Source organism: Petaurus breviceps, unplaced genomic scaffold (assembly GCF_028583685.1).
Source record: "Petaurus breviceps papuanus isolate PSGF00001 unplaced genomic scaffold, PetGlider_PUasm1.0 226, whole genome shotgun sequence".
Taxonomy (NCBI): domain Eukaryota; kingdom Metazoa; phylum Chordata; class Mammalia; order Diprotodontia; family Petauridae; genus Petaurus; species Petaurus breviceps.
Window position 1 is genome coordinate 526,226 of NW_027185890.1, and position 26,164 is coordinate 552,389.

At 34.5% G+C, this 26,164-nt stretch overlaps 1 protein-coding gene and 1 long non-coding RNA gene across 10 annotated transcripts in view; one reads left to right on the plus strand and one right to left on the minus strand.

The window, feature by feature from the left end:
- Nucleotides 1-26,164, plus strand: part of ARL15 (ARF like GTPase 15) — a 513,713-nt gene that overhangs the window by 341,684 nt on the left and 145,865 nt on the right. The window contains exon 7 of one of the 9 annotated variants that reach the window (XM_069095282.1): nucleotides 13,127-24,668. The exons of the other annotated variants lie outside the window; for them this stretch is intronic. Coding sequence (XP_068951383.1) covers nucleotides 13,127-13,189 — 63 coding nt within the window. The 3' untranslated portion in view covers nucleotides 13,190-24,668. Of the gene's footprint in view, nucleotides 1-13,126; nucleotides 24,669-26,164 lie in introns of those variants that run through there. 9 annotated transcript variants of the gene reach the window in all.
- Nucleotides 20,577-26,164, minus strand: part of LOC138166829 (uncharacterized) — a 50,631-nt gene continuing 45,043 nt past the window's right edge. The window contains exon 2 of the long non-coding RNA XR_011169741.1: nucleotides 20,577-22,285. This is a non-coding gene — a long non-coding RNA (uncharacterized lncRNA). The remainder of the gene's footprint in view (nucleotides 22,286-26,164) is intronic.

Sequence of the window (26,164 nt, forward strand, 5' to 3'; positions counted from 1 at the left end):
TCAATCACTTGCCTTACAAGATTTATCAATAGCTCTCTCTGTTAATTTCCCAAAAGTATTAACATTGGTTTGGTCTTTAGTGATTTCTCTAAAGATATCTTATGAAGCAGGAAACCTTCACCAGTCTGAAAAGGCCTGCTAAGAGATCATGAAGCTTTGCTTGATGGCTCTTTGAGAGGATTGCCATCATGGGCCTCACCCCCCCCCCCCTTTTCCTCCACATCCCCCGTATTTGCCAGGAATTTTTAGAGAGGGAAGGGACAAATTTGGCAGCAACACCTCACCTCCACTGCTCCAGTCCTGGACTCCACTGCAGTTACCACCCAGCATACCACCTAGCCCAGTGCCTGGCACACAGTACCTGCTTCTTGATTGATTACCACAGCCCCTCCCCCACCATCCCAAATCATCCCACTCATTCACCATGATCTCAGCACTTCAATGGAAGGAAATATACTTCCTGAGGAGAAGGTTCAGAAACTTTCAAAATAACATACTGTGAATATGGAAATGTAGAGTGTATGTTTTGGTGTTTGACGAGTGACTTTAAAGGATATTTTGTGCTGATGTCAGTGAGACAGGAACAGGACTCAGTAAATTAATAATGAGAATGATTTTTGGAGCCACATTGTAGCATTGGTTCCCCTCTTTGGAGCCATGCCTTGACTATCTCCTTTGACTATATGCTTTTTTGTAAGACTGGAACTGGTCTCTTTTCTTTTGCTGTATCTCTTCTTTGGAGGTATTGTTTGATAGTGCGACCACTGCGGCTTCTTGTCAGCATCTGTACAATAAGACAGGACAGAGTAAAGTGGCTTCTGAAGCCATTCTTTTGAGTACTCCCAAATGGAACATACATTAAGCACTTCATGTTATGGTTTACATGCAAGTACTACCGTGTTCAAAAACTGTTCATTGATTACCTGGAATCTATTTCCTGTGTTTTTGCTTGATCACAGAAATAAGCTTTGTCCAGCATAAGATAAAAGTACTGGATTTGAAAATTAGAATAGATTTTTATGGAACTTGATTCTTTTCCATTTCTGGAAAATTTCTGTCAGTTTTGCAATTGTTTTTAATGGTTTATCATTTAATTCATATAAACCTAGTTCATGGTAGGTCCAAAACATTTGCACACACAGCTCTTCCATTTTAATACATTGTACTAAGCTCATTCAGGGACATTTGTGGAGATATATTTTCAAACGAACTTCTGTGTATATTTGACCAGACTGCTTAAATGCCATCAAGACCAGTTCTGCAGTGGGTTAGAGTTATGCCAAGACAGTGTCGTGTTTGAATTATGCCATTATTGTAGCTTGTAGTATTTGAATAAACTCTAGTTTTCCAGATAGCCTTAAGCAAGGTATATACAAGCAGATTCTCTTTCTAGACAGAAGTTTAGAGATACCATCACATACTAAAGGTTTAACAAGAAACAGTATCTTGCATATAGCTCTCCCTTGTCAAAACATCCAGATACATGGCACTCAGGTATCTTAATTCCTGTGTTTTAAATTATAGTTATTAAAAATTTACTTGGGTCCTAAATTATGTCTAATTTGTTTTCTATGTGAAAATTAAAATTCACTTTTGATTGCTAAGTTAAAAGATACATAATATTTTCACACTTTATCTAGGACATGGAAGAGTTCCAGGATTAAAATGCATAACTTGGACCCTTGATTAAAGATCTAAACTTTTGAGGAGCTCCAATAAAGTATGGAGATGTTTTGCTGAAAAGTAAATATGAATGTTTATTAAAAGGACTATTTTAGTGAACACTAAGGCATCCCAAGAGTTGCTAATATAACATTTTCAACTTGGTTAAAATTTGAGGTTGATGTAAGTGTAAGTGTTGAGTTACACATAAGCATCATATTTTTATGTAACTCCTTAAAAAAAAAGTATCCAATGATTATGAACATTTCCATGTAGGATATACTGAAATCCCAGACACATCTGAAATGTATCTTATTTCCATTTTCCAGATAAAATTGTTCTACTTGATCCATCTAACTCTAATTAGGGTGGAGTCATTGGCAAACATGTAGACTATTTCTGGCTGTTGCTTTGGGAGTTGAGTGGTCAGTTTTTAGTGTCCAGAAACACAACAACCTATTTAATTTGTGTGAGTAAAATGAGATATTTCCCTTATACTAAACCTTTAAGTGAATATTTAGCAAATATCTCTTCCTTTAACTTTAGACTTCCTCGGGGGAACATTGTATAAACTTTTTCTCTAATTCTGGCGGAATTTTAAATTATAGTATTTTCTAATTTCTATTGGAAAAAGTAAAATAATATGCTACAAATGACCCATGACAAAAAGTTTGATGGAAATTATTATTCTCATTGAAAATTATTTTTAAAATCAACTTTACTATAATTCCTTTTAGCAATATATTATTTAAAGTGTTTTGATTTTACTATTTAAATTATTATTTGGGAACTTTCAAACAAATGTAAGAAATTTTCAAAGATACATAATTATTTTTTTAATGCCTAGTAATAGTCTAATTTTATTAAGATACAGAGATACTTTGGATAACCTGAAAGGAGACTGAATTGTCACAAACACAAGGTCATTGGAATAGTTCACATTCACAAAAAGACAGTACTACTTTTCAAAGGATTTTACATGTAAGATCATGAAATTAATTAATAAAACAAACTTTGAAGTTTGTGCTTCTTAAGACTTTCAAGTAAAGGAAAAACATCTAGTTATAAGGTTCGCTTCTATAATGCATGGAGCTATATGTGGGATTTGTATGTAATGTTTTATAGGTTGGGATGGATCTATTTTCAAACTTGCTGTACTAGTTTATATTAGGTGATATATACATACATATATATGTATATATTATGAATCCTTTATAAATTTTAGCTAAGAATAGCCCCATTTTTTTATTTTGGGTTCTTTTTATATCAGTTAGGTTTTTACTTTACAGTACTACAATTTTAACATGTTTGGCATAATTATGTATTTTAAAGTTTCCAGCTAAACTCTATTTTGAAATCAAATTGTAAATGATAGTGAACCACTGAATTAATTTAATTGTTGATCCTAACCTAGTCACACTTTTCTATGGATTTTTTCAAAATAGTAATCATGAGCTTTTTTTTTTCTTTTTGCACTTGTTAGTTTGACTAGACATGTAATTTCATTTTAAAAAGGAATTTTGGTGATGAACTCCTTCTACAAATACAAATTAGCACCTGCTCTTCTCCTTACAGTCTTGGAATTGCCCAAAGCACTAAAAAGTTAAAAATGAAAGGCCTAGGTCATTCAACCAAAATGTGACAGAGACCCTTCTCAGACTTTGGTTTTCCTGACTCAGTTTCCTTCAACTGTACTGTATTGTCTCTATTTGAAATAATTAGTTAAAGTAACCAATAATCTAGAAAGTAAAACTCATCATAACCTGTCTCTTTTACCTGAATGCGACATTGATAGGAAACTCTTTCTCTCATTTAACTTAGCCTCCAAGTTCTTAGTCCCATCTGACTGAATAGAGTAGAAAGCATTTTGTTTTTCAACACTGTTCTGCCGTTTAATGCAGCTTGAGAATTTAAATTGAAATCAGTCCCCCAATATTCAATGAGTAAAATACTTTTTTTTGGCCCTTATATCAGTCAGTGCCAAAAAAGGGACTTACTAGCTTACAAAGCATAAATATCCTTTTTAAAGTGATAAACCTTGTATTTCATTTGTAGACATGTTTAAACATATAATTTTAAAGGTTTGTGTTTATATTGAATATGTTAAGTTGGAAATCATAGTGTTTTATATGAACCATGTTGTCCTGTTAGAGGAGAATGGAACAACAAACATATTTTTCAGAGGTAATAACATATAGCAGATTTGTATATTCTCTTTAGTAAAAAATCCAAATTATCTTGAATATTATCTTACTAAATGATAATGTTTTAAATATTTTAGTCAACTTAAAATTATCGATATTGACAAAAGAGCGTAATGAATGAGTCCAAATTTAGGTAATCTAAATTTGAACAGATGAAGTATCTTTATTCTAATTTTCACTTTTCTCCATGGAGTTTTCTTTTCAAATATTCCTCATTATGCTTTTGACCTATCTTCTATCAGTACTGTAACCTTCAATTAATCCCACAGGCTTACCAGTTTACTCACAGAAGTGTAATTAGTGAATATATTCTTATTTTAGCAGAATAATTATAGTCATGTAGATTATACTTCCTTGGTCTTACCGTGAACCAGGCATACACTTTATCAAAATTTTTATTTCTCTTATATTTTTTCTAATGATAAAAATCATTACAGTCATATTTAAATAATCCTGCCATTACCTTAGAAGTGTATTTCATTCTAAAATAATAAAGATTTTTAAAATTAATTTAAGAATAAAATGAGTCATCCTTTGATTTATGAGGACTCCATTAATGCTGCATGGGAATTTGTGTATCGTGTCTCTATGGTTTTTCTTCTTCTTCTTCATCTTTTTTTTTTTTTAAAGCAATCGGGGTTAAGTAACTTGCTCAAGGTTAAACGGCCAGTTATTTCTGGGTGTGGTGCTAAGTATCTGAACCTGGATTTGAACCCAGGTCATCCTGACACTGGAGCCGATGCTCTTACTTGCTGAGCCACCTGGTCGCCCCTTCTATGGTTTTTTTTAAAAGATGTGTTCTTTATTTCCCAACACATCTACTAGTCTGGGGTTCTCTTATTAATGCTTGGTCACTGTTACTTTATCTAAACAGTAGGTTAATTTTATAAAGCTATAAAAACCAGTTGTTATAGGTCAAGGAACATGTTAAATATGTTCCTGTCTCTGACCTCAAAGTAAAATATATTAACTCAGGATTTTTGATTTTGCTTTGTTTTTTACTTTTTAAAAAAATTATTTAGAATATTAGTCTATACTTGTAGCTCATTGTGTTGATGTATGTATTTGTGTATGTATACACTGTTTTTCCTTGGCTTTGCAGAATTTTAATTTTATATGCAGAAAAAACTTCATTATCTTTTGTCAATTAAAGATTCCTCAAGTTGTATCTATTTAGGGATAACAAGATAAAATGTTTTGTGTTAGAGACTTTTTTGTCAACTATTTGTGTGTAGCAACAAGAATATTTTTTTAGGAGCAAATTAGAATATAAAACCTATTGTCAGTGGTCCCACCTTTTTTTAATAGATTGTGGATCATTTTATTCAGCACTATTTCTTCAGAATATTAGCTTATATACTATTTTTGTAGAGATTTAGTTTTATTTTTGAAAAGCTACCCACATAACCTTTCCATATCACTAATACACACATGCAAGTGCTCACACACATACACACATATCATCACCATCATTATCATCATCATCATCATCATCATCATCCTGTCTTATTTCAGCCTTCTTCTCATAGTAAACACATTGGGATATCTTAATAACCACCAAATCATGATTTTCCCCTAGGTTGTTTTCATGGCTCTGAATCTGGTTTTGTTTTGATTTTTTTTCCACTCTTTCTAATCTTTCTTTCTAATTTCTATATTCATCACCAATTCTAGGCACTGATATTTTGTGACATTCTTATACCATCATTTATTTAGTTGTACACCAATCAATGGGCATCTACTTTATTTTTAACTCTTGCAGCTCTGAATACTTTGGTGCATATGGTATGGGGCTTCTCCCTTCCTCCATTCCTCTTTTTCCTTCCTTCCTTCCTTCCTTCCTTCTTTCCTTCCTTCCTTCCTTCCTTCCTTCCTTCCTTCCTTCCTTCCTTCCTTCCTTCCTTCCTTCCTTCCATCTTCTAACAACCCCTCCAGTATTTACTATGACCATCTTTTTCAGGTGTGTCAGTTTGTTGGCTATGAAGTGAAACCTTAGTAGTGTTTAAATTTCGCAGTCTTTCATATTATTTTTAATATTTTGCTATTCTTCTTTTGAGAACTGTTTTTTGTTGTTGTTTCATTTGACTACTTTCCTTTTGGGGAATGGGTTTTGTTATTATATATTTTTGTTATGTGTAAATCTTGTATACCAAATCACAATAGCAGATAAATTTATTGCCATTATTTTTTTCTCAGTCAACTACTTGTCATCACACCCTAAATGCTGTGGCCTGAGCAAAAGTGTCTCAATTTCAAGTAATCAAAATGATCTATTTCTTCATTTAAAATTTTTAAACTTTTGTCATTGGTTAAAAATTCAATTTCCTGCTCATAGTATTAAAGGGTATGTAATCTTTTTAATTTTTTTGTGGTTTTATCTTTAATATCCATAGATTTTCATTTTGAATTTATTGTGGAATAAGGTGTTAGTCTAAGACTAGTGTGTGCCAGACTGCCTTACAGTTTTCAAAGCAGTTCTTATTAAATAAGGAGTTCTTTCCTAAGTAATTATTTATGTTATCTAATTTTTCAAACACTGGATTATTAATTTCCATAGTTTTTTGATATTTCCTTGCATAATCTCTTCTATTGCCCTTCTTTTCCATTTTTTAACCAATATCAAAAGGTTTTTATGATTGCTACAATATAATATGATTTGAGCTCTGGAATCTATTCCTCATCATTCATATTCTCTTCATTATTTCCCTTGACATTCTAGATCTTTTGTTATTCAAATGAATTTTGTCATTGTTTTATCAAATTCTATGAATTATCTCTTTTTTAATTTAATTAGCTTAGCATGAAGTATCCAAATGAAGTTGGTAGTATTGTCCATTTTTATTATTTCACCGCACCCCACCTATTAGCATTGAATATCTCTACTGTGATTTAATTTATACTTTTTTTTAAGGAAATTTTTATAATTTAAACTATAAAACCATCAAGTATTCTTTGGGTACATCGACTCTCAAATTTTTTTTTTAACTTATTTGTACTTATCTTAAAAAGGACTTCCCTTTTATTCTGTTGCCCACTGGATTTTCTTATAATTATGTTGAATTACTGTTGATTTTTGTGGGTTTATTTTGAAAGCTGAAACTTTGCTGTAGTTAATAATAGTCATAATTAGTTTCTTTGCTAACTCCCTTAGATTTACTAAGAAGGCCATGTTACCAGCAAAAATAATTTTGACTTCTCTTTGCCTATCTTCATGCATTTCATTTATTTTTCTTGTTTTCTTGTTATTATTAGCATTTGTAGAACTGTTGCTTTATCTTAGGTTAAAGGTTATTTTCAATTTTTTTTCCTCCTTATTGTTTGCATTTTAGATTTTAGATCAAATAATAGTAGGGAAAAGGAGTATATCTTTGCTCCTATATTTGTTTGGAAAGATCTTGTTTGTCTCCATTGCCAAAGATGTTTGCTTTTTAGATATATTAGTTTTTGTTAAAAGAAGAAAAATATCCTTCTATGCTTAGACATTTTAGTGACTTTCTCACTCATAAATGAGTGTTGTACTTTGTCAGAGGTGTTTTTGTTTATTAAGATAATCATGTCCTTTTGGATATTTTTGTTTTTGATATGATTAATGATTTTGATTATTTTCCTAATGTTGAACCATAAATTGCTTTTTTTGCCAAGATTTTATTTAAATTGTAAAATTTATGTTTATTAAGTGAATTGGTCTCTATATTTCCTTCTTTGCTTTATCTTTCTTTCACTTCGATTTCAGGACTGTGTCTCTTTGCTTGCTTTGTTCTAGTATTTTAAGAATAATTTTTGTGGGGGCGGAGCCAAGATGGCTGACTAGAAGCATGACCTTTCCGCAGCTCTGTCTTCCACCTTCCCCAATCCATGTAAATAGGGGACTCTAAAAAAACTTTGGAGCTGCAGAACCCACAAAATGATACAGAGAAGCTAACCTCCCGCTGCGGATAGCCCAGCAGGCCAGCAGGAATCCAGCGCAGCTCTCTGGGAGCAGAGCCCAGCCGCATGCCCAGGCTTTAGCCCCAGGGCGGGCCTGACCAGCCCCCCCCCCCCCCCCCCCCCCCGCCAGAGGGTCTCCAGATCAGCAGCAGCTGTGGCAGTTTCCAGATTTATCAACACATAGATGCGAAGGACAAAGTGAGCTTCAAAGTTTCTTAAGAGTCACCTTTTACATGAATTGGAGGAGGCAGAAGCTGGAGCCCCTTGGAAGTCCTGTTTCTACTCCACCCCACCAATTCAAGGCATTCTTGTGGGAGAGTTCAGCGACCTGCTTTTCAGAAACCACAGACCTGTTGCATGCATGGACATCCTGTATGCCCCTACCATATTGTTGGGAACAATTTTTTTTTCCATAAGCTGCATAGACAGAACTGTCTTTGTCTTTTAGTCTACCTAAGAAATAATCTTCCTTTTTTTCTGGTAACATTCAAGGATGAAGGACTCATTTAGAGCAGGTACTACATGATCACCATAAGTAGTAAAAGGTGTCATCCTCCAGTGTTTCATTCTAAGAAAGACAAACAGAATTAGTCTGTGTGAATGTTTATTTATCTCAAAATAGGCAGGTGAGCATGCATATTTATACATGGGAACTGCAGTCAGAATGGAGTCCCTTTTGAGTCTAGGCTACACAGGTTTTTATACCCTTCCAAAGGGGATAATGTTAGTCCATCATCATTTCACTTCAGGATATAGCAAATATCTCTGTACAAGACCACTCCTGGCCTTGGGCTGTCTAGACAAAGAATCTTTCTCCCTACAACCTTCAGTAGAACACAGTGGGCTTCCCTACTTTAGCTTCAATTCCTTGCAAGCTTGGGTGGGGTCTGACCAGTATAAGGAGAGTCTATGCAGTCTCATCAGTGATGTCCTTCTGAAGAAAAACTGAATTTTAAGTCAGCACTTTGGAAGAAAAGGGGGCTGGGGGGGGGGCGAAGAGCTTTTCTCCCCTCCAAAAATAAAGATATTGGTTATTAATAATCATTTTTCTCATTTTCACAAAGTGAAGAACCAAGGGGGCTATCTGACTCTTCCCTTAAACCCTGTTTCCCTAAGAAAAGGACTTGGGCTTTTGACCTTATACTATTTGTCCTTTTCATTTTTTTGGAGCAGGGAGAATAGCCCTGAATCTGGGACCTTGGGACATTGGGACATTAGAGCCCAAGAGTTCAGACTAAATTTTGTTGGCAGATGAGCAGGGAAATCCTGAGAAGCCTAGGTTTTGTGAAGCTAGCCCTTTGTACCTCAAACTTTGAAGGATCTTCATGTTAAACTGTTCACCTAATCTCCTTCCCCTCCCCAGAGACCAAGGTGGTATAGTTGTGGGATTGGGAGCAGTTATATTATACCTCTGAGATGTTTCAGGAAATATTTTTGTTTATTTTCTTTATACATTTGAAGTAAATACTCCTTTGTAAAACCTAATCTGATTATTATGAGTTTATAATGTAATTGGGTACATATACCCTTTAAAATTGATGAACAAAATCTTTTAGGGTTTTTACTAATGGCAGAGATTAGAGAACTCTCTCTTCATTAACATCAAGCATCCCAGTGAACCTTGGGGGAGGGATGAAATGTAGCACACTTGGTCTCCTGCTTGTTGATACCAAAGAACTACTGTTACACTTGTATAGAAAGTGTATTCTTTTATTTACTGTTATTTCTCTTTGCTTTTCTTTCTCCAGATTCCCCTTTACTTCTGGGCATCTCTATTTTGTCTATTGTTCTTTCCTTTGCTTCTTCTGAGGGAGTGGCCATTGCAGTATCACCGTTTTTGTTCTAATCATGCAGGACACGAATCCTGACCTTTGTTCCTTTCTAACTTCTGTTGGGTTTTCCATTTCTCTTTGGGACCATGCTGGAATGTCTTATTGTGGTTCTGAGCTCTCTTGGGATTTCACAAGGTTCTGTATTTCATCAGGCATTTGTTGAATTTTGTCTTGTATTTATTGAAGTTTGTTTCTTTAGTCGTTAGTATGCATTGCTCTTTCTAATTTTGGTTTCCTTTCTATTGGTTTATCAGATTGTGCCTAGATAATTTTCTTCTCCTTGAAGTCTTTGTTAGTGTTAGCCTTTCCCCTTCTATTCCTCTGTCACTTTCTGACCCCTTCCCTTTTGTTGGTAGGCATACTTCAAGGGCTAGAATAGAAAGCTAGAATAGAAAGCCTCTTCACACTTAGGAATTTACTTTGCAATTACTGAGTAAATCTGTGTGCTGTGCAGTATCTGGGTCAGCACTGTCTCCAGGTGAATTTCAGTACCCCTTCTTTCAGTCCTAGTGCACCAGTACATACTGGCTCTCTGTCCCAGTTCATGGTGTTAAAAGTGGATTAAAGAGGGAATAAAAGGCTGGATTTGAAGTCAGGAACATCTGAGTTTCAGTCCTCCCTCAAACACTAGGTGTGCAGCCACGAACAAGTAACTTCTGTCAGTGTCAATTTTCTCATTTGTAAATGAGGATAATAACAGCAAGCACTACTTCACATCGTTGTGGTGAGGGTCAGATTTGTTAGCATATTTAAAGTGCTTTATAAACCTCAAAGTACGATAGAAATGTTAGGTATTAATGCTATTAATTACTAGTATTCATTCTGGCTGTGTTCACAATAAGCATGACCCAACCCTTCTCTTCCCTCCCCCAACACAAACACCATTAAAACAGATGTCGTTATATTTGGCTGCTGTAAATGATAGAAAGAAATTCTCTGAAGAACTTGATAAACACCTCTTCATACTCCCTTCATCTCTCCCTATCTATTAAAATATATTTTTATATTCAGTTACTCCAATGTGAAGGAAGCCACAGGAAAGAATATTGAAAATAATGTTGGAAGATAGGGTCTAGGTTTGAGAAATAAAAGAGGTCCAGAGCATGTAAACTGGTCAGAAGCGCTCTCTCTCTGTCTCTCTCTCTGTCTCGTCTCTCTCTCTGTCTCTGTCTCTGTCTCTCTCTGTCTCTCTCTCTCTCTCTCTGTCTCTGTCTCTGTCTCTCTCTCTGTCTCTCTCTCTCTCTATATATATATATATATACATATATATATATATATACTACAATTATATATCTAATAGTACTATCTAGATACTAGAGTATTAGTTATATAGACAGATCATGAACCCAGGACTTCCCATTTTTGAAGTCAGCTCTATACACTCTGCCCCTTTACACTTCAGGTATACTGAACACAATTTAATCTTTGTGGTTCCAAAGGTATTTTCAAAATCTAGCAGTTGTCAGTTTTACATTTTTGAGGTTGAATTGTCATTGTAATGCTGAGTCCTAGGAGTACTTATTAATAGATATTTCTTGTTAGAGTATTGGATAAACTAGTTTTTACTAAATTGCTATAAAAATGTGTTTTATTCTTCTTATTTTTTTTCTAATTTCAACCTTGGTATGAAATTGATACTGCTTTTATATTTTCTTCTAGTGTAAATGCCATAAGGACAGGGAATCATTATGTCTCTTATTATTATACCTACTACGTGGGAACATTGTAAATGTTTAGATTGTAATAATTTAAAGTTAGAAATGACCTGAGAGAACAAATATTCCAACATCCACTGCTATCTTGAGATGATAAAACCGACTCAGAAGTTGAAAAGAATTGCATAATTTGAAAAGAATCGCATAATTGGCAAGTGGGAAATAATCATTGATAAAGAGCTATTATGGAATATTGATATGGGTTATTAGAGAGAGATGTTTCCTGTGTAAATTATATAGCAAGACTATTATATTTGTTCAGTTTTGGGGGGGGGTAGGCAATTGGGGTTAGGTGACTTGCCCAAGGTCACACAACTAGTAAAATAAGACTATTTCTAACAGTAATTTTATGAACTTTCTGGGCCAGAGAAAGAGGGTAGAGGCAGGAGATCATGTACAAAAATTAGAGCAGTACAGTCATGACTCTTTGTAAATAGTATGACAATATTGTTGAAGGAGAAACAGTAGTACTTTGGCAATTTACAAAAAATCCTTTATCAGTTGGTCAAAAGAGATGATGATGTTCCAAAGGAAAAAAGTGAAGTTAAGTTGAAAGCCATATTAAAGCAGTGTAGAAATAAATATCCTATATCACTTGAAGGCAGAGAACATAGAAAATCCCCCAGGAAAAGTACTTATTGGGAAAAATGCAAAGGACCCAGGAAAAATCCCTACCATGTTTTTGGCAGGGATAACAAAACTGAATCTGCAGTCAAACTGAGAGAGAGAGACAGAGAGAGAGAATGAGAATTTTAATGTGAATATTTGGAATTAGATTGAATTGTGAGACTTGTGTTTGTTAGGCCTTAGTTACTAGAATATGCTGCTGAAATTGTACTTTGATCTTCTCTAAAAGAGAGAAGATCATAGTAGTTTGGGATAAGTGATTATTGAAGTGCTAACAACCAAAATGAAAATACCGTCTCTCAAAAAGTACTGAGACATGATTGTTAGAGCTGACAGATATTCCACTATTGTATTATTTAAATTTTTTTATTTAACAGTTATTTTTGTACTTGATAATAGTGACTTCAGACTTTGTCGGTATTCATAGTAGATCTATCTAAGCATAATTAATCCCTCTTTGTCTAATGTCATTCTGCAATTAAGTTCAGTGTACTGCATTATAGAGCCTCAGGGACTGCACCTGAATTTCATTAAGGAAGTTTAAGTAATATGCAGAGGAATCTTACCATTCACAGTTGCCTTAGACTGGTTAAGACAAGATGAGTTGCACCTTCAAAAAAAATCTCTATAACCACAGCTTTATTGCCTTTTTTTTTGGTGGGTTAGATATTCGGTCATATTGACTGTCAATGAGATACTTTCTGTAAATACTGAATGACATGTTTCTTTTTCCAGTCTTGCCTACTCATAGCTTAGTGCAATAAAAACATAAGAAATTCTAGCAGATTAAAAATTTTAGCCTGATTTGAAATGAGGAACAAATAAGGAGGAACAAAAGCTCTTTTTTCAGTTGTCAGTAAATTAATCTTGTGTAGGTATAGAGACATTCTGAAGTTCAGTATAATTTTTGCTACTACCAGAATTATGATTTTTGTTTTGTTTTATTTTTATATATAAAAGCATTCTTTATATACTGTGGTTGGATAAATCTCTCCATCCTGAATGTATGTCAGAAGGTGCCTAAACTTTCTAGGGTTTCCATTGACAGTGATGTCTCAGAAATGACTGGGACTTTTCTTTAATTGCTTAATGATAATACATGCTTATTATTATTCCTTTTATTGTCTATCATTTGACTCCTCACCACCTTTCTCTTTAGGACATGGTTATTTTGATTTCTTTCCCAAAATGGGCTTGGAAGATCCTGAAGATGGTAGAATAGATAGCCTTTACAGTACTGTCAGACCTCTGCTGGCCCTCCTACTCTCCTGGAAAAAGTATGGAATATTGAGATTAACCACAGGCTTATGGGTATGTCTCATTACTCTTCTGTTTTTGTTGAGGTCACAAACATCCTTTCATTGATTAAGATTCACAACTTCAACATTATCCTCTATTCCTCACTCTCCCTCTCTCCACATATTCAGAGAGTTGCCAGATCTTGTCATTTATACCTCCAGAACATTCCATCCATAAGAGCCCCTTTCCCTATAACTATGCCCACTATATTAGTTCATCCTCTCCTCCCCTCTTACTTAGAGCTTGCCTTCTAAAGTTGGTCTCTCCATTCTCCAGTCCATTCTCTATCCAGCTATCCATTAATTTTTCTAAAGTACAGATCTAACAATATCACTTTCCTTCTCAATGGACTCCAGTAACTATTTATTTCCTGTAGCATCAAAATTTGTTTGGCTTTTAAAGTCATTCACAATATAGCCCCAGTCAGCCTTTTGAACGTTATATATTACTTCTCTTCTCCATATGGTGTTCCTGCTGGACCAGACTTCTTTCTGTTCCTCCCACACAATTCTTTACCTTCCATTTCCATGTTTTTGTAGAGAATCAGCCCCATGCCTGTAATGCCCTCACACCTTACCTTCACCTTTACAAATCCCTTGTTTTCTTTAAAATTCATATGAAATACCCTCTTCCACATGAAGGATTTCCAGATTGTCACTGCCCTCCACTGCTAGCATTCTCCCCTCCCAAATTACCTTACTTTTTGGGGGGTAGGAGGGACAGGTGTATCTTATATATTAGAAGCAGTATTACCATAGTGGATAGAGAATTGCCTCAGTGGGTAAGGCCTGTATTCAAATACTGTCAGATACATACCAGAAAATCATTTAACGTCTTAGTGTTCTAGGCAGTTCATTGAAACCATTCGGTACAGAGAAGATGCTATCCTGCATTGGCAGTGGAAATTTACTCACTTGGACCTCCCTCCTTGAATGAAATCCCTCCCAGGTCCAGTCCCTATTTTTCACAAATTATGTCTTCCCCTGTTGGCCATGGCTGTTGAATTTTATTTTTCTATCAATTCCTAGCACAATGCCTGGCCCATAGTTGATGTTTAATAAATGCTTTGATTGATTGATTGGCATCATTTAGTTTTTTATGGTAACATAGAAGCCATAAACAAGGTGAAACAAAGTATTACACAATTGGTGTTGGATTTTTTTTCTGGTGTTTCTTGAACATAATACTGGATTTATGTCCATGGATCATGAATCCAAAAACTCTGCAATAGTTTTTTAAAGGAGGAAACTTAAGCATACTTTTAACCAGTGAATTTTGCTTTTCCTCTTGCAAAGTGATTACATCATAGTCTCTGAAAGGTATCTCTAAGTCAGATCTAAATAATTGGAAAAATATCAATTGCTCGTGGTTGGGTCGAGCTAATATAATAAAAATGACAATCTTGCCAAATTAAATTATATATTTAGTGCCATACCAATTAATTTACCAAAAAACTACTTTATAGAGCTAGAAAAAATAGTAACAAAATTCATTTGGAAGAATAAACGGTCCAGAATATCAAGGGAATTAATGAAAAGAAATGCTAGGGAAGGTGGACTAGCTATACCAGATTTCAATCTGTATTATAAAGCAGCAGTCATCAAAACTATTTGGTACTGGCTGACGAATAGAGTAGTGGATCAATGGAATAGATTAGGCACACGAGATTTAGAAGTCAAAGACTATAGTAATTTATTGTTTGATAAACCCCAATACCCTGGTTTTTGGGATAAAAACTCACTATTTGACAAAAACTGCTGGGAAAACTGGAGTATAGTATGGCAGAAACTGGGCATAGACCATTATCTAACACCATATACCAAAATCAAGTCTAAATGGGTGCATGATCTAGGTATAAAGGTTGATACTGTAAGCAGTCTCCTAAAACAAGGAATAGTTTACCTGTCAGACCTGTGGAGAGGGAAAGACTTTATGACTAAACAAGAATTAGAGAACATTATAAAATGTAAAATGGATAATTTTGACTACATGAAATTGAAAAACTGTACAAACAAAGCCAATGTAACCAAGATTAAGAGGGAGGTGGGAAATTGGGAAAGAATCTTTACAACCTATATCTCTGACAAAGGACTCATTTCTAAAATATACAAAGAATTGAGTCAAATTTATAAGAGTACAAGCCATTCCTTAATTGATAAATGGTCAAGGGATATGAACAGGCAATTTTCAGAGAAAGAAATTAAAGATATCTATAAGCACATGAAGAAAAGCTGTAAATCACTATTGATTAGAGAAATGCAAATCAAAACAACTCTGAGGTACCATATCTCACCAGTCAGATTGGCTAAGATGACAAAACAGGAAAATGACAAATTCCGGAGAGGATGTGGGCAAATTGGAGCACTAATGCATTGCTGGTGGAGTTGTGAACTGATCCAGCCTTTCTGGAGAGCAATCTGGAATTATGCCCAAAGGGCTATAAATAATTTCAAATCCTTTGACCCAGCAATACCACTCCTAGGGTTATATCCCAAAGAGATCATAGAAGTGGGAGGAAGACCCATATGTACAAAAATGTTTATAGCAGCTTTTTGTGGTGGCAAAGAATTGGAAATTAAGGGGTGCTCATCAATTGGGGAATGGCTGAACAAGTTGTGGTATATGCATGTTATGGAATACTATTGTGCTATAAGAAATGAGGAGCAGACGGTCTTCATATTTACCTGGAGAGGCTTATACAAACTTATGCTGAGTGAGAAGAGTAGAACCAGGAGAAATTTGTACACAATTACAGACACAACATATGTGTGATGACCAACTTTGATAGACTGGACCCTTCCCAGCAATGCAGTGATATAAGTCAATCCCAGAAGACTCATGATGGAGAGAAATATGTGCATCCAGAGAAAGAACTAGAAAGAACTGATTTTATATACAGGTGGAAGCAAAATACCTGATCTTTTTCCTTTTCTTGTTTGGTTTTATGTCCTCTTTACCATTTTTCATTCCATCTGATACAATCCGTCTTTATAACCTCACTAATGTATAATGTGAAAGTATTTACAGATCCTATACTTGACTATATGCCACCATGGGAGGGGAGGGGAGGGAGGGGGGACAAAATGTGAAACTCAAGAAATTGTGGAATTGAATCCTGTAAACTAAAAGGAAACAAATTAATTAATTAAAAATTAAAAAAAAGGTATCTCTAGAACAGCTATACTTAAACCTACACTAGGAGTTTCCTCATCTGATGAATCATAGATCCTAAAATCAGTTGCTTGGTGGAAAGACTAGGGTCATTTCTATTACACAGGAACTAAACTTTCCCAAGTTATAATCCAGTAATCTAAGGTTTGTATTTGTATGGGTGGGCTTAGAGTGGGTATCTCTTCAGATGCTCTAGTACCATTCACATCAAAATGATAAAATAACTTGAAGCAAAAAAATTTTTTTTTGGTGTTATGTGTCTCTTTAAGAGATTTATAACATTTTGCTTGTGCATTCTTGTAGTTTCACTTGTACATAAAAATGTGTTCAGCACACCTTGGAAATTCCCTTCAACACTTGCTTTGCATTTTATTTGCAAGACTCTAGTTAATGATATGACATCAAATTCCTCTTACTTCTTTCCATAAACCATAATATCAGTCTTGTAGTTGTTGATATGATGAATGTGAGATTGCCAGTACTTATTTCAATGAAATGTTTTTTGTTTCTCATCACAAGGCCATAATACTATAGATGTCCAAAACTACCTAACATGTATTAACCTTTCTTTTGTTTCCTAAAGTGACAATTGCTTCATCCAAAGGGTCTTTCCATTTGGAGAATTTGAAGTAATGCTGCCTTTGTTTATTATAACAAAGCATCCTTGTGATTATTTTCCTTTTGAACATTGGCTTTAAGTTCAGCAGTAGGTATTTTGTATATATAATTGGCTGAAATAGCATGTGCGATTTTTTTTCTGTGCCCTTCCCACTATATACTTAATATTATTTGTGATAAATTGATATTATGATATTAGCATATTTGACCATTACAAATAACCTAACACCTCCATTTGTCAGTAAATATAGGAAAGAGATAATGAATGTAAATTTAAATTCTTTCAATGGACTACCTAATTATTAAATCTTTGGGATTCTGTATTAAATAGTTTATAGGTAATAATTTACCCATGATATAATAAACTATTATTTATCAAAATTACTAGGATATCAGGTATTCTGGCTAATTGGCTCTTCTGGTTAGCTCAGAGTAAAACCATAGACAAATGACTAATTTTCAAAGAAAATTTGAATGTAGTATAATAGAATGTATAGAATAGTATAATAGAATGTAGGCTAAATTCTACTTTCTAATTATGCAATTTCTCTTATAAATGAAAGTTTCACACTGGTCTTCATATATGTTATTTATTATTATTTATTTTCTACATGTTTACTATAAATCAGTTTGGCATTTTTGATTGATTTTTATGGTAGGTTATCATATAGTTAATTCTGAGATTTCCTTCTCTTCCTTTTCATATCCTTGAGTGTATCTCTTTTAGAACTGCAGATCAGTATATATTTAGTTTTCATCAGACTAATTTTAACGCACAATCTTAAATTTTTGGCTGGTGTAGCAGGTATTATTTGAGAACTGCTAATTTGCTTTACAAATGTGAGAACAGAATAATTATGAAGTGTTCTGCAGAGGAGAGGCTAATGCTTTCCTAGGTATTTTGTGAAAAAGTGAGAGTGAAATCATAAGTGAGTTGACTTTTTCATGGAAATAAGCGATGCTTAGGTTCTTATTACTTAAGTTCATGCCAATAGGTCTAGAAATATTTCTTTTTCCAGATTTTGATGGAAATGTTTGTGTTTGTGGGAGACTTTGTGAAGATATTCAATAGAATGTCAAATTGTAATGTTCACATATCTTTTCTAGATTCAGGAAAAGCTTTATTATCTTTCTAGCCTAATATCAAAATTTGAAACTTCAATATCTGTAAACACAAGAAATGTTCAGAGACTTAGGTCAGTTTTCTACGGCTGTTAAGGTAGCAAAATATTGTATTAATATGCTACCAGTTAAAAGAATTCTTCAAAGTATGCATTTAAAAATTCTAGTAAGATATATATACACCAGCTTCTCAAACTCATCAAACTTGGCCTTTTAATGGCTATCAAGGCTTTCTAACCATTTACAAAATAAAACTTTCCAGGGTAGTATGTCATAGCTTCTTAAGAATATGGCATACCAAAGGGATTACCTAAGCAAGACCTGCCTATAAGTAAATTTGATTCAATTTAAACAAAACCTACTTTGCTTACCTTTAAAGAGTTAGGGCAGGTATATGTGGATATGTCATAAATAAAATCACTTCCAAGCACCTTAACTGTCAGATGATAAGGCTGTATAACTTCTGAATTAGAAGCTAGACCATGGCTTGTAAATTAAAATATTTATTTTAGGATGTTATCTCTATTAAGTGTTTCCTTTTTTATTATTCAAACATTACAAAGTTTATAAAAAATACTTTTAAAAAAATTTTTGTTTGATATAAACATCCATGATGAAAATGCCAGTTGTTTGCAATGACTAAAAGTCGTCAAAGAACAAAGAAGCCAGCAGAGCCAAAATAGTCACGAAACTGATCCCTTTCCTCAACTAGTTTAGTCTGTCCACATTATCTGGAAGTCGGCAATTCATAGACAAAACAACACTGCAAACTGTAATATCTTAAAACCACTTTGGTTTTCTCATTTTTCCTCCTCTTTCTTTTTAAGAAAAGAAGAACCTTTGCGTACCATGTTTGTTACTTCACTTGGAGAACATAGGGCTAGACTTTACGGTTTGTTTAGCTGTGAAGGGATGACAGACTAGGGGGATGGTGAGGGGAGCTTAGTTTTGGAATGTAAATACATGTAGAGCTCCTCTCCTTTGGTTTAGCATCTCTTTAAACTAAGACAAAAAAAAATCAGTGAATGAATGAATAGCAGCATGGTGAAATACCTAAATGTTTGAGTTAAAATTTTTGGATGTTTGAAATCCTATTTGGATCCTTTTCCCAGATCGCAGTGCATTCATATGCACTCAGCAGGAAACTTCATGGAGATGCACATTTGGGCAGAAGGTCTTTGACGGTGCCTTTTTCTAAACTTGTGCCTTTTCTTCTTTTGAAGAAAGTAATGGCTTAAGTCTGACTGAAGAACAATCTTTTTTGTATGTTCCCTATAAGAATTTACTTATGGTTCACAGATTTTTACCCACCATCTATGTCTGCAATCCTTTCGATTTAAAATAGCATATATCCTACTGCAGACTACAGGAAACGCCAAATTAAAGACTTAATGACATACTGCTGAAAAAAGACAAAAGGTGACAAATTATAAAACAGTCAGCTACACTTCTAAAGTGAAACTGGGGGGAAAACATTGGAGCATTTGAGCAGCTGAAGAAAGAAGAAAGCATTTCATTACCCATGAAGCCAGGTAATATTAATGGTACAATTGGATTTGAATCTGGAAATTGAAATTTAAACAATGTGTCTCTTCAGTTTAGCTGAGTAGGTGACCAGCTTAATTTCTGTTTGGGCTGATTGGCAGTTCTAAATTGTATTAGATATAGAATCATTTGTATTTCCCTTTGTTTCAAATTTCAGTGAAAATTGTGATCTTTCACAGTTTTATTCTATACACTTCGTGTGACTGACTTTTCTTCTTAGTTTTCCCTTACAGATACTCAGACCTATTCCACTTTTCCTGATTTGTAAGGGAGTAGGGATGTCCTTTGTTCTGTTGCTTAAGTTCTGGGGAAGGGAGCAAGAACAAGAGACTTTGTGGGGTTAATGGAAGGGTTAGAGAACAGATGGAAAGAGAAGGAAAAAGAGCCTCCTCCCCTCCTTCTTAAGAAAAAAAAATAGTTTCAAAGGCCCCCAGTTACTGCTTCTGGCCCATTTTCTTGTTATTCTTTACAGGCTTCCTTTTACAGTGGTACTAAGTAATTCTCCTTAAAATCTGACACAACTTGTTCCTCCTGGGTGATAAGGTGGGAATGAGGACCCAGGATGGAAACACAAGTAACAACGGAGTTGGCTGGTAGTTAGGTGATAATGGAATGGAATATACTTACTTGACTGCTCCCAGATGGCAGTGAGGAGTTGTTCTTTGAGCCTTGAAGTGAGATAGTTGTATATAATCACAACCTTGCGGGAAGAGAACCTAGTTGAAAAAAACTATTAAGTTTATATAAATGAAGCAAAGCAACACTGAGCTCCATTTCATTTGAAGTTACCAAAAAAGCTGCTCAGACACACAAAAAAAAACATTTTGGAAAAATGTTTCCAGTGTAAGCTCTCCTTTGTGTATATGAATGGAATCCTAAGGTCAAATCTATTGATGAAAATTCCATAATTCATTATCATCCTTATTGTTGTTTTGTTTCATGCCAGAGAGCAGGTTGTTTTATAGTACATAAGAGAGAAATGATGTCACGGAGGGAGATTTGACCAAAACTATTAAATGAAGATAGGGGATCTTAACATGATTGAAATACTCTCGACATTTGTTGCTGGGGTTTTCCCCCACTTTTTATTTGGCCTAAGGTTAGATTTTAGTTGGCTTTTTAAATTATGTCATCATGTTCTTTATTCTGTGAAAATTGTTTGGTTTTTTTTTTAATCAAGGTCAAAGAAAAACTTTATAAAGAAGTATATTTTGAGTAGGGATTTGACGAGACTCCTAGACTTGGCAAATAAGGAAGGTAGAATGTTCCACATGATGAATACAGATTGAAGGTGTTTACAAAACAGAGAGCCAGTGAGCAATGGGAAAATGAGATCAGCAATAGAATGAGACCTGCCTTATGTTGAAGTAATACTCTGAGTCCCAGGAAGCAATACCGAGTGAACATGTTTCAAGAAAGGACTCCCAGGACAGCCCCAAACTGGCACATCAGGAGAATGCTGTAGAGCATATCTGGATTTCATCAAAGCATTCAACAAATGTTCTGTGCTCAGTATATCCTCGTGGACAACATGGAGAAATGTGGGCTGGATAAGAGTAAAGTATTCTTGGCTGCTTGAAAGACCATATCCAAAGAGCGTTGACTGAAGGATTGGTATCAGTCAGCAAGGTCTCTAGAGGATTCTAGAGCACTCTCTTGTCATCTTTAACATTTTCAAAAAAACAAAACAAGAAGCAGCGGCTTTCATAGAAGTGCAGAAAGCATGTCTAACAAATCTGTGGATGACATAAATCAGGCAGTGGCCTGTACTAGACATCAGCAAATCTTGTTTTCTTCTCACCAGCCTTTGTACTTTTGCAAATCAAATACCCCATCCCTGCCTTCAACCTCACCCTATGTCTGGAATGAACTTCTTCCACATCTTTTCCTGGTAAAATTTTTCTCTTCCTTCAAGATTCATTGTAGGTCACATATATTCCATGTTGTCTTACTTAATCACTTTTTTCCCCAAGTTAGAACCGATGCCTCCCTAGTCTTCCATCCTTTTCTGTATGACCTACCTAATCTTATATTCCACGTTTTATTAAAGTTCAGCACGTCCTATTCCCCTGCATGATTATAAGCTCCTTGAGACCAGAAATAGTCTTTAATCTCTGTATTTTCCACTACTCATAGCAGACATTTATTGAATATTCATTAAAAGGAATTTGAATAGTTAAGAGTCAAGGAGAGCTGGGAACAGAGTAGCAAAATACAATTTAATAGGCATAAACATGAAGTGTGCATTTAGACAAATCCAATTGCACAAGTGTAAGAATGAAGAAGACATAGTCTAGCAGAAATTCATGTGGATTTTAGTTTGCTAGAAATTATATATGAACCAACAATGTTGAGTGCCAAAAAACACTAACATAATGTTAGGGTGCATTAAAAGAAACAAGACTGGTGATAGTTCTGCTGTATTCTTTATCTGTTAGACTCCATTTATAATATAATGCACTATTCCAGATATCATACTTGCTGGCTATTGGCAAACTGGAGTGCATTCAGGATGGTGAAAGATCTTGAAAATATGTCATATGAAGAACTCGGCATTTTTAGCCTGGAAAAGAGAAAGTTTAAAGAATAAATGATGGCTGTATTCAAATATTCAAAATATATAGAGAGGACAGTTTAACTTATTTCTTGATGGCTCCAGGTGACATGCCAATGAGTAAAATTACAGGGAATCAAATCTTGGCTCAATGCAAGGAAAACCTTTTCAATGATGAGAGTTGTTTAGAAATTGAGAAGAGTTGTCTTCTGGGCATATTTCACTGAAATGAAGACATAAGACTACTGGAACTGAAATATGCTCTTAAAAGCATGTCATTAGAAGTGTTCGACCTGAGATGATTACTATATTGACAGAACATTTTGGACTAGATTACCTCTGAGTCCTCTTTCAACTCCAAAGTTACCCTGAGTCTCTGATGCTTATTATCATATAGATCAAGATATGTTTCTGGTAATATAACTAAATATAGTAAAGGTAGTAAAATATAAAGATCTAATGAGTAGGTATTATGCCTGTCACCTAATAATTTAAGGTACCAGTTAATTATTTTTAGGAAATATTTGAGGGGTTCAATGTCAGATATGCCTCTCCATTATTCTTTCTTTTTTTTTAATTATAGAAATCACTTCTAAAGTATATGTAATTCTGGGTTCAGGCCTGGAGCATTTGCATAATACTTTCCTTATTAGTGGAGAAAATGTTGACTTAGCAATGTATGAGTGCATGGGAGATGGAGTTGGCACAAGAGCTTGGGACATGAGAGTCAGCCTTCTTCCTTTCTGATTAGAGAGGACACACTCAGTTATAGACCCTCTTTGAGGATAAATCCAGAGGGAAAGAGAGCAGACTTTGTTCCTAAATACCAGCTTGCCTCCATAGGAATTTCAGTGTACTTCTCTTTGGGTGAGATCCAGGTCTCCTTCACTTGAGTTGAAATATTTCACTCTCAATAGGAGTGACAGCTTATTCATTCTTTGCATTGTTTGATATATTCTAATCTACATAATTTCTATAATTTGTTTTTACCTGATACTTACTATTTGTAATTTTTAGCATTTTTAGCATTTGATAAGAAGGGGTCAAGTCTTCTAGGCATTCACCAAGGAACAGAGACCAAGAAAGCACCTTGAACCAAAGAAAGAAATCATGCATATAGTGTTTAGAGGTAAAAGATAGATATTTTAGTTATGTATCCTCTCTCTAAGGATAGTAGGGTAGCCAACCTCATCCTTTCTCTTGCTCTCCTAGAAGTAGGAATCAAAATATCCCTCTGAAAAAAAGGTGGGGAGGCTTCCCCATTAGCTTCATTTGGGCAAACCAATGTGAAAATACACATAACTTACAGGAACAATACTCCCACCCTACCTGTTATTACAAGTTCTTTTAAATGCACAAACAACTTCTCTGTAGCTCTTACCTACTTTACTGATAGCATAGTCTCATAGGGTTATAGATTTGTATGTGGATTTTGGAAAGAGACTTAGAGGAGATCTAATCCATCTCCCACATTTTACAAATGAGAAGCAGAGGCTGAAATTGAAGAGGGCAGAGGTCACATAAGTAGTAAGTAGGTGGTATAATCAGGATTCAAACACATTTTCAGACCTAAAATCCACTACTCTTTTTACTGAACCATGTTGCCTTGTAATAGAGATCAAATCTAGTAGTGAACAAGATAATTGTCAGCATCAATCTTTTTTCATGTTCTGAAGGGTAGCAAGTATTTGCACTTTGAAAGGTGCATTTGATATCTAGAAATGGCAAGATATTACTCGGCTTGGTGAGTGAAAGGGGTGACCAAACTAAATAATTTATGATTTGCATGTATCCGGAATTAATAAAGTAGTGAGATTAGTTTTGATTTCAGCCTTGCCATCTGGCTTTTAAACCCGTTCCAGAAGAGGAACTCCAAAAATATTTCAAATGATGGTCACATCATTGGAATATGTGGATCCTTGTCCAAGGTTATTGCTGTGAGCAGTAGTAATATATGTAGGAGTAAAGGATGCTTCTTCATTTTAGAATCACAACTTATATACTTAATAGCTTTGAGACACATTACACTTTCTATAGATGGGCAGCTAGGTGGCACAATGAATAGACTTCCAGACCTAGAATTAGGAAGACTCATTTCTCTGAGTTCAAATCTGGCCTCAGACACTTGTTAGCTATGTGACCCTAGCCACATCACTGTCTCAGTTCCTCATCTGTAAAATGAACTGGAGAAAGAAACTGGCAAACCACTATAGTATCTTTGTCAAGAAAACCCTAAATGGGGTCATAAAGTGTCAGACATGGCTGAAAAATGCCTCAACAACACACTGTACAGACAGGATTATATTACTATTTGTGGGCTGATGACTGGCTTGTGAATTATTCAGTTCTTTTCTCTCTAATATGCATTGTAGTCATTTCTACACTCCAAAAATCACCTATGTAATTCTTTTAACTCCTTTTATTTCTTTTCTAAATCTCCTCTCAACATCTTTTTATTGATTTCCATTAGGAGGTCAATAATAAATACAAAGAAATCTCAAATCTTGACCCTTTCTTAGAAGCAAAAACAAAAAATAAAAACTTTTGATTGTTTAAAGTAATTTAAGGGATTCTCCATAGTCTTACTGCCTTCCATTATAATTGATGATTGAATCTATTAGCAAAGTAGATTAATATTAAACATCCATATTTAGGAATCATTTCTAGTCAATTGAATTTTAATATCAAAGTTACCAGATCTTGACATTAAACCAGTTCGTGTCCCTACTACATTATGTTCAGCTCAGTGCATTAATGACCATTAGTCTGAATATTATAAATGATCAGCTAGTTTATAAAAATAAGATGTAGGCATGAATTCTTAAGTATGATATCTAGTAACATGGACCATTCACTTATATATGATTTGACCATAAACACAAAAGTAAAATACAAATCTGTAAGCAATAGTTTTTTCAAAATGAGTGGCATTTTAGGGCTAGCAGTTTAGTAAATATTAGGGGAGAGATTTTTTTATTAAATCTTACAAAAATGTATTTGTTTTATAATGTTGGGCAATATGCAAATATTTAGTTTGAAAGGTACATGAAAACAGAATAAAAAATTTCCATTTGTTAGATTTCAACTTATGATTGGGAATTTTTAGTTGGTTTATAGTGGGGGGGAGGGGGAAATGGATGATATCTACAGACTATTTCGTGGCTTCCTGTGACCATGATCCATTGCTTATAGAGAAGACTTTCTGAATCCTCTTATAAAATAGTTGAAGCTGACTCCTTGATCTTGTGATGAAGCAACATGTTGTCAATGGGAACATAAGCATAATTCAGAGATAATACAATACTACCTTTCAACCACAAAAAGGCCAGTTCACAATCTCTCTATGAAGACCTCATAGCACATTTCAGCTACTACGAAAGAGCACTTAGTTAGCCGACCTGAGATTAGGGAGAGCCATCATCTTTATGATTTATGTGTCCCAAGTTCTGAATTTTACATTTTTGTTTATATTACTGTAGCCTCAAGTTCTGGCTCACTTGTGAGACCAATAAGATTTATAACCCCATTTTCATAACACATTGTTTTAAGTATTAGTTGTGGTGTTCTATTCCGTCATCGTAAAAGAAACTTTCCTTCATCTGCCCTCCAAACAAACAGTACTCAAAAGGCAATATGATGATATACAGTGAAACTGAGAATCTGAGAATTAATTAGTAACTTAACATTTGTATGGTGATTTACAATCAACAACCACATTTCATTAATGTAAACTTTAAAATTTCTAATCTTAGATAAGAATAAGATTTTAACAAAGGGTTCTGGATGTAGCTTTTTAAAGTTTGTAAAGAATGTGAAAAACAAAGATGAAGCATGGGGACTGGTAAAAGGTTTCTCTGTTTTCTGTTGTTCACTAGACAAAATATCAGT